The following is a 9,296-nucleotide window of genomic DNA, read 5'->3' as shown; positions in this document are numbered from 1 at the left end:
GACAGCCAGCCTCGTTGGGTGTGTTTTTGCTGTTCACAAAATTCACCAATCGTTGTCACCTAGTGAATCGGATTAGGTGTAATCCATACTAATGTTCGAATTAAGTCATGGGAAGCAATTAACTTTGCAAAAATGGGCTGGTGAAAAATGATAAGGTTGGTCAAATAGTTTCACCGTGCATAATTGTGTTTTTTAAAATGCCCGTCTCTACACAGTAATTAAATCATTTACATTTCAAATGGAGTGTACCCACCTCGGATGCTTGTAATTGTGTATATCCTTAATTGTGCACCTCACGGTATAGCAGGAATTTTATCAACAGCCTGCTATCCGGTGTCTGCTTTTGCAGGAAGGCAGCTGGATGGAAGATACGGGTTTATTCCCTGCTCAGGAAAATCGAGAAAATTGGATTTTGCCCCCAATATCATCCCAAATTTGGTGCCTCCCTTTTCTCTCCTCCTTCTTTTCTTCCTGTTTAACAAGTGCAATGAATTTTTTAAACCATCATCAAAATAATCCACCAACAACACGAGATACATTTGTCACTTTTGATCACATGATCCATAACACGAACACTGTCATAAACCTCAGAGTAACTAATATTCATGGAATCAATTAATACGTATCTACCTTTACTGTGGACACTTTATTATTATTACTATTATTTTAACTAGCTAGAGAAGACGCTAACAGATTTCACTAACTGTACTGTGTGCACAAGCAGCTTTGGGATGTGGCAGTCTATGAACAAATTCTTCTTTTTTTTTTTTTGAGAAGTTTTTGCTATAGTGTGCGTGAGCTCGCCAGAAAGACAGAGAGAGACAGAGAGACAGAAAGTGAGAAATCACCCCCAGGGGGACGGCTGCGCCGCAATCCCTTCTCCTCCATTCTCCTCTCTGGATCTTGGGCACGCAAGCACACACGCCTGGCGTGAGTTTAAGCCACCGGGTCCGGGACATGAACTGTGGTCGACTACATGGGAGTTCAGCAATGTAGCTATTATGCTAACTGCTGGTCCCTGAACAAATTCTTAAATGACCCAGGAATGAAATATTATCTTGCCTCTAAAAAACATGACTCTATATTTTTATTCCTTGGAGCAGGAAAACTGGGTGAATCTACAACAAACCCTTAAGGAAAACTGGAATCCAATCTGTTTCCCCTGCAAAGGACTTTTTTTTTCCTGAATGAACAAAGTCCCATCACAATAAATATCTTCCACAAACTCCATTCTGCCTTCTGCTCCATCCCAGGGCTGGCGTCAGCACTGAGTGCCAGTCTCTGGAAGAAGTTTACAGGATGTAACACTGACCTCCCAGCTCCAGGTGGGCGGAAATTGTCCTTCCAGGGCAGGATCTAGCTGGAAGACCCGGACTGACTCTGCAGTGGGCACCTGGGCAGGCCGACAGCCTTAGCGCCCCCAGCCCCGTCTCACATTGTCCAAACGTGGAGGTTCATTTGCTGGGCCTCCCGTCGGGGACATCTACCCTCCTGCAGGTGACAGGGCGACTTGAACCCAGGGAATGGGTCGGGCGCCGAGAGGATGTAGTCGATGCTGAACTTGATGTCCCTGTGGGTCTCCTTCCCCCGGACGGTGGGGCTGGTAGGCGTCGGCGTCGGGGGCTGGCGGCTGGGGGCGCCCACGCCTGTGTGTTCTGGGATGGGGGACTCCAGCTCACCCGGCTCGAGCGGACCTGGAGGCCCTTCCGCGTCCCCCGCGCTCTGCCCCCTGGGTCCTTCGCGCTTGGTACCGCGCCGCCGGCGCCGCCGCCTGTAGTTGCCGTTCTCGAAGAGGTCCAGCAGCGACTCGCAGCCGCCCGCGAACGTCCAGTAGTTGCCCTTCCCGTGGCCCTCGGCCCGCGGCACCTGGGCGGTGTGACAACCCTCAGCGCCGCCGCCCCCGGGCGCGCTCCCCGCCCCGCTCCAGCCCTGTCTGGGCTCTGGGTCGGACCCTGAAAGGTGCCGCCGGCCCTTTGGGTGGGTGGTGGTGCTCACTGAGCAGATGGAGGCTGCCCCGTTTGCTAAGAACGAACTTTTCAGCGCCTGTGGCTGTGACATTCCCTCCCTGTCACCAGGAATGACCGGGCCCAGCTGTCGCCAAGCTAGAGACACTCGGGGTTCCATGGGGGCGGGGCGGGGAGCTCACCTTGACGAAGCAGCTGTTGAGGGACAGGTTGTGGCGGATGGAGTTCTGCCAGGCGCGCTGGTTCGCGCGGTAATAGGGGAACTTGCGCATGATGAAGTCGTAGATGCCCGACAGGGTGACCCTGCCCGCGGGGCTCTGCTGGATGGCCATGGCGATGAGCGCGATGTAGCTGCAAACCGGGCGTGTCAGGCCGCGCAGGGCGACGGGGACGGGCTCTGCGGGTGAGCCCTGTCCCGGCTGCCCGGGCCCCTCCTCCAGGGCGTCGTGGCGGGTCGGATGTGGAAAGCAGAAAGGGGTTGTTGGAGCTGGCCCCTCCACCCTTCCACCCAGACCCCAGAAGTTCTCCACTGCACTGGGGGTTCCTCCTCCACAGGGAGGCTGGAAGAACCTGCTCCCGCCACCCGCGACAGTGCGGGGCCAGGGCGACCCCTCTCCAATCCCCGCCCCTTCCAGGCAGGTCTGCTACCGAACCCTCTGAGAAAGGAGGGTCGCTGTCCCCCCTACACCTCCGCCACAGCCTCCCGAGGTCACCTGTACGCGGGCCGCGTGAGCCGCTTTTCCTCGTCGGAGCTGCCAGAAGGGTAGTCGTCGGTGTCGTAATTGAAGCAATTGTAAGGATACTGCGAGCTGTCAAACATCGTGGCGCCGGGCTATTACAGAAGCCACCCTTGCAGCTGCCACCTCCTCCACGCCGCCCGCCGGCCCGCCAGCTCTGTGCAGAGATTCTCCCTAGCGCGGGTCAGTAGCGTCTGCACTGCAGGCGACTTTCCGCCTGAGCAGGGAAACCTGGGCTTCTGGGGTCCCTCCACGGGCCCCCACCCCCTCCTCTAACGGGGGGGGGCCCCCAGCCATAGCTAAAGCAACCGAGGGGAGCAGAGGGAGGAGCGGGGCTTCTCGGTGACCCTCGACCAGCCACCGGAGGAGGGTGGAGGGGGCGGTGCAGCGCGCTGGGTGGTCCGACGGGAGGGGCAGCCCCCGGTGGTCTTGCTCTTTCCTGGGGCTCCTCGCTGCATTCCCTGCACTGGCTCCAGAGATCAGGGCAGGGCAAAATTGGGGCTCCTCGCAGGTTGACGGCAGTGTTTTTGAAGCTCCCTGGTCCCATGCGTCTCCTGCGAGCCCTGAGACACGGAGGCCCTCCCCAGGCGTTCAGAACCCCGGGGTAGACACTTGGACTCTCCCCAGAGAGCCCAGGACCAGGCCGCAGAGAGCTGGGCTGTGGCCTCCTTAGGCCACTGTTCGGAGCCCTATCCCTTCCGGCCCCAGAGTAGCCGGGTCTAGGGCGATCTGTGGGACCCAGCGGATGTCTCTCCGCCTCAAGCACTAGCACCTAACCAGGCCAGAGACCCAAGGCCCAATATTTCCTCTAGCACTCTCTGCCTCGCTCTGCTTGCTCTGCCAAAGGAGCTTGCTGTCAGGGGAGGTGGACTCTCCATCAGCTTCTGTCTCCAAAGCTGCGCTTCTGTGAGTGGATAGGTGCAGGCAGAGAGAGAAGCTATGTGCTGGGAAATTCTAAGAAAATGGAGAGAGAAGGGATTTGGGAGAGAAGGGGTTGTTTCACAGCGGACATGCCACTGAATGGTATTTTCATGAACAATCTGTAGAATTCTGTCCTTGAACCATGGCTATGCGTCTGCCTATGGCCAGAAAATTTCCCCTTCAAAGCAGTACCTTGATTGCCTTATGCAATAAAAAGCTTTCTCAGCCCAGCCCAGTGGGTTGGCCCCAGAAGTCCATGTTCTTGGTAAAGAAGGTTGTGGAAGGAGAAACCTGGGCATGCCAGGTGTCCTCGGAACACCAGGGGGTGTCTATCTGTCTTCTGCTCAGTATCCTAGTCCCACCCTGGCTCAGACACCTTCAGTAGATCTGTATTGTCTTCTACATCAGATATTACAATTTTAAAATGTTGAAATGTGGAAAGGAAAAATGGGACAACTCCTCTAAAAATGTTTGACACCGGCCAGTCGGTGCTGTGGTGGTTAAGGCAGCTGGTCTCATATGGCCCACAATGCAGCTGGAGTCTCCAGCCTGGCAGCTTGAAAAATATGCCAGGCATGGGAGTGCGTGTGCGCATGCCCAAGTCCTGCAAAGGGAGAAATGGAGAAGGGCTTTGGGCATGACCACTCTCCATTAGGGGAGGAAGGGTTGCTGTCTCACTTTCCCCTCTCTTACTCTCTAGTGAGTGCATCTGACTCCTGGTGAAAAAATTAGATAAAAGTTTGGAATACAGCTACCGTATGATCCAGCAATTATATTCATGGGCATTTATCTTGGAGTATATCTCAGGTTATGTTCACACAAAAGTCTGTATATTCATGTTCATAGCAGTTTTATTTGTAAAGCCCCCAAACTGCAAATAACACAAATGTCTCTGAGCAGGTGAATGCTCCAACAAACTGGTACATCACCACGGGACACTACTCAGCAGTCAAAAGGAGTGAACTAGGGACATAGGCAACAACCTGGTGGCGTCTCCAATTGAGTGGAAAAGGTCCATTTCAAAGGTTACATACTATATGATTCCACTTACACGATACTCACGAGGGCCAAGGCAGAAGCTGCAGCGTCTTCTAAGACTGTGCTAAGGTGATCACACAGTACCTCCTCCCCACAGTCCCATGCTCACCCAGATGCAAGGGGAGAGAGTGCACACTGTCTCCCAGAGGGAGAAGTATAAGGTCACATCGTGAGAAGACCAGGTGGGATGGGTGGTGCTGGGCAGCCACTTTGGAAAGTGCAATCTGTCACAGAGGTCTAAGGGGATAATGGGACCAGATAGGAAGGGAGAGAGCTAACAATGCCAACCCTTGTGAGCTATTAGGGAAATGTAAATTAGAACCACAATGAGCCACCTCCACACATATATTAGAATGGCTAAAAAGAGAATAAGACAAATGTGATGGCTAATCTTAAGTGTCAACTTGGCTGGGACACAGTGCTCAGATATTTGATCGGCCATCATGCTAAAGTTTCTGTGAAGATGTCTTTTGTATGAGATTAGCATTCCCATCAGTGGACTTTGAGTGAAACACATCACCCTTCATAATGTGGGTGGGACTTATCTAGTGGTCAAAGGCCTGAAAAGAACAAAGACTTCCCCCAAGCCGGAAGGAATTCTGCCAGGAGATGACTTTTGGATTTTTCTCGTATCTCTGGCCTACCAATTTACCCAGGCAGATTTTGTCGAGCCTCATGATCACGTGAACTGATTCTTTAAAATGTACTCACCTCCCAATACAGCCTGTTAATTCTGTTTTTCTAAAGAACCCCGATTAAGGGGCCAGCAGAGGGCATAATGGTTACATCACTGGACTCGCCAACCCTTGTGAGCTATTAGGGAAATGTAAATTAGAACCACAATGAGCCACCTCCACACATATATTAGAATGGCTAAAAAGAGAATAAGACAAATGTGATGGCTAATCTTAAGTGTCAACTTGGCTGGGACACAGTGCTCAGATATTTGATCGGCCATCATGCTAAAGTTTCTGTGAAGATGTCTTTTGTATGAGATTAGCATTCCCATCAGTGGACTTTGAGTGAAACACATCACCCTTCATAATGTGGGTGGGACTTATCTAGTGGTCAAAGGCCTGAAAAGAACAAAGACTTCCCCCAAGCCGGAAGGAATTCTGCCAGGAGATGACTTTTGGATTTTTCTCGTATCTCTGGCCTACCAATTTACCCAGGCAGATTTTGTCGAGCCTCATGATCACGTGAACTGATTCTTTAAAATGTACTCACCTCCCAATACAGCCTGTTAATTCTGTTTTTCTAAAGAACCCCGATTAAGGGGCCAGCAGAGGGCATAATGGTTACATCACTGGACTCCCACATGGTTGACTGCGATTTGAGTCCCAAATCCAACAGCTTCAACATCATGCCAGGTGCGTGTGTGTGTGCCCAAAATCCTGAGAGGAGACCGTGAAGGGAGTATGGTGTTAGCCTTCCTCCCAGGAGGTGATTTCTCATCTTGTGTCTCTCTGGCGAGTGCATGTACCCTGTAGCAAAAATTTTTCTTAAAAAAAGAAGAAAGAGAGAAAAAAGAAAGAAGAAAAGAGAAAGAATGAACCCTAATGAATACAACACCCAGACAAAAAATCACCTGCCAATACCAAGTGCTGGAGAGGATACAAAGGAACTAAAATTCTCATTAATTGCTGGCAAGGATGCAAAATGGTACAGCCACTTTGTAATATAGTTTGGCACTCTTTTATAAAGTTACACATACATTTATCAAATAACCCAGTCATCCTAGTCAGGTATTTGCTAAATAAAATGCAAGCCTGTATTTATACAAAAACATGAATGTGAATTTATGTGTTTATAGTGGCATTATTTGGTATCATTAAAAACTGGAAACAGGGACCAGCAGTTAGAGTAATGGCTATGTCGTTGGACTCCCATGTAGTCGACCGCGGCTCAAGTCCTGGACCCGGTGGCTTAAATTCACACCTGGTGCGTGTGTGTGTGTGTGCTCAAGATCCCAGGAGGAGAATTGAGGAGAAGGGATTGCTGCGTGGCCATCCCCCCCTCCCCGGGGGGGTGGTGGTAACTTCTTGCTTTCTATCTCTCTGTCTTTCTGGCGAGCGCATGTACCCTATAGTGAAAACCTCTCAAAAACAAAACAAAACAAAACCTGGAAACAATCCAAATGTTCTGGAAAGCAGGTAAATTGTGGTACATCTACACAATGGAATACTTCTTGGTGCCAAAAAGAAAAAAACCTCTGAGGCATACAAGAAAGAATCTCAGATGCATTGTTCCGAGTAAAAGAAACTTGATTCAAAAAGGTACAAACTGTGTAATTCCATTTATATGACATTATGGAAGGGAAGACCATAGGAACAAAAAAATATATCAGTGGTTACTAGGGCTAGGGTGGAAAGATATTTTGGGGTATGGAATTGCTCTTGGCTGTGCTAGTGACTAAATGCATTCTTCAAAACTTTCTTTGCTGTGTACTAAAAAAGCATGGGTTTTACAGTGGCCAAGTTATATCTTATTTTTGAAAACCCACTGAAGATCTTGGAGATGGAAAAAAAAAGTCGCTACATTAAATAAATAAATTAGACTAGATACTATTGAAGATAGAAGTGGGAAATTGGAGTATAATACTGAAGAGCAAAGCACCAAGAACCAGAGGTACAAAAACAGTAGAAAAGCAGTTAAGGGACAAGAAGAATGGGCTGAGAGGCTATAACGTGTGTCACAAATCTGAAAATAACAAAGGACATGGCAAAAAACAAACAAACAAAACAATGTCAGAGATGTTTTATATCACTCCCCTTATCTGACAGCAATGCTGGAGATGGTATCTATATAAAATGATCTTTTTCTCTTTTAAAAAAGCATTTTTTTATTTTTGCACGTTGTGAAAGCAGTCAAGATGGGGTTTTGAGTGTTTACTTTGACACTACACATGTGCTCTCCATGCCTCAGAAGGAAGGATCAACAGTCAACTCAAACAGTTGCTGACTACCTCTGAGGACCAGGATTGTAAACACCCAGCAGAGACAAGAGTGGTAGCAGCTGTAGGGAACAGAGTCTTGGTCTGTCCTTTGTGTCATCACCCAAAACCAAAGCCTGAAGGAGAGTCCTCTGACTCTGAAAGGGTGCTGAAAAGCCTACGACAGTGACCACTGCCCAGAGATGAGCATGTGTAACAATTGCCAAGGCCCCTGCATGGTTCTGCAGGACTATGGGAACTCCTTGGGCTTATGTGTGATGCTTCCTGCAGTGGTCTGAAGAGTGCTATCCTGCCAGGCTTGGGGAGCCAATCCCTCCATGCTGATCCGGATTGCCACACAAGGGGACAGATGTTCTTTGGCATCTTAAAAAATATCCTGAGAATTGCAGCCATGGCCCACTGTGTGTGGCCTCTGTCAGCCATCAGAAGAAGCCTGTTCACTGTGCACCAGCTGAGACAGAAACATGTAAGCTGAAGACCAGCGCTATCCTTTATCCCAAGCATCTTTTCCCTTTGTGTGTCTCTCCTAAGACAGGGTTTCAGGGGAGGGGAGCCTGAGGGAACATCCATTTTGAAGAGGAAAACAAATGCACTTAAAATCAGATGGTGGAGAAAACACAAGTTGTTCACTCCTCTGTTGAATAGGTAATATGATCTGAAAACCCTTCTAATGAATTTCGTTTTCTTAAAGTTCTGAAACATCCACTTTACTTCTAAAAATAATTTATTGATTCATTTGGGGCCTGGTAATGAGAAGAAAGTCTTCTCTAATGTTTAGCTAGAATTTTCCTTAAAATACCAATAATAATAAAAAATAAGAGTTATAGTACTAACCCTACACCAGCCACCAACATGTTCTTCACCACGTGCCAGCCATGGCCAAAGACCCGTACATCTCTTAACCTTTACTTCTCACGAGCACCCTGGGAGTCAGGTCCTGCCATTTTTTCCCACTGGCCCACGTCACACCGCTTGTGTGTAAAGCTCGAACTAGATAGTCTGGTTCTGAACTCCAGCAAGTGTACCCAGTGACCGAATTCCAACTGCCACACATACTCTAAGAGGACATTGATAGGGAGGTGCAGAACACAACTGACATCAGTAGGGAATTGCAATCCATCCTTGGCATGTTCGTGGGAACCAGCGGTTAAATGAATGGGTCCCGGAGCTCTCCTAGACGAATCTGGTGAAATACCCACATTTCTGACCACATGCAGTGAGATGGTTCATGGATATTTAACATGAAACAGTGACATGATGTCAGTGGCACATATATGAGTCAAAAATATATGACTGTGGTCTTGACACTTGCATTTGGCCTAGAGGAGGTGTGGAGGAAAATGGGAATGAGGAGACCCCAGAACCTCAGAATTAGCTCTGAAAATCTTGTTATGCCTTATTCATGTTTTTGTATTTTTAATGAAAATTTGTGTTTCTTACAGAAAGTTGATAGAGAAAGTATAAACAACAAAAATTCATCTATAATCCTATTATTTAGAACTAGTCCCTGCTCACATTGTATTGCATACTTTCCCAACAAAGGAGTGTGGGTACTATTTTCAAACTGCTATCATGCAATATTCTTCAAAAACTTCATTTTTTTAAACATTTTTCAATTTTATTTTTATTTATTTATTATTATTTTTAAACCTTTGTTATAGGGCACATGTGTTCACCAGAGAA

The 9,296-nt window shown here is 48.4% G+C and overlaps 1 protein-coding gene across 1 annotated transcript; it reads right to left on the bottom strand.

Moving 5' to 3' along the window:
• Window positions 1–970: 970 nt before the first annotated feature.
• FOXL3 (forkhead box L3) lies at window positions 971–2,921 on the bottom strand. Its single transcript, XM_006141357.1, has 3 exons — window positions 2,678–2,921; window positions 2,147–2,315; window positions 971–1,866 (listed from the first exon to the last, which is right to left on the bottom strand). The coding sequence occupies exons 1-3, from the start codon at window positions 2,782–2,784 to the stop codon at window positions 1,432–1,434; spliced, it is 711 nt and encodes a 236-aa protein (XP_006141419.1). The 5' UTR covers window positions 2,785–2,921; the 3' UTR covers window positions 971–1,431.
• Between the last annotated feature and the right edge of the window lie 6,375 nt (window positions 2,922–9,296).

This window comes from Tupaia chinensis, unplaced genomic scaffold (genome assembly GCF_000334495.1).
Source record: "Tupaia chinensis unplaced genomic scaffold, TupChi_1.0 Scaffold000052_1, whole genome shotgun sequence".
In the NCBI taxonomy this organism is placed as follows: domain Eukaryota; kingdom Metazoa; phylum Chordata; class Mammalia; order Scandentia; family Tupaiidae; genus Tupaia; species Tupaia belangeri.
This window is presented reverse-complemented; position numbering and strand designations above follow the sequence as displayed.

Excerpts from the sequence above, each read along its gene's own strand:
- FOXL3 (XM_006141357.1), bottom strand. The coding sequence starts at position 2,784 with ATGTTTGACAGCTCGCAGTATCCTTACAATTGCTTCAATTACGACACC. Across the intron at positions 2,316-2,677 it reads CTCACGCGGCCCGCGTACAG|CTACATCGCGCTCATCGCCA; the intron begins GTGACCTCGGGA and ends CCCGGTTTGCAG. Across the intron at positions 1,867-2,146 it reads TCAACAGCTGCTTCGTCAAG|GTGCCGCGGGCCGAGGGCCA; the intron begins GTGAGCTCCCCG and ends CACACCGCCCAG.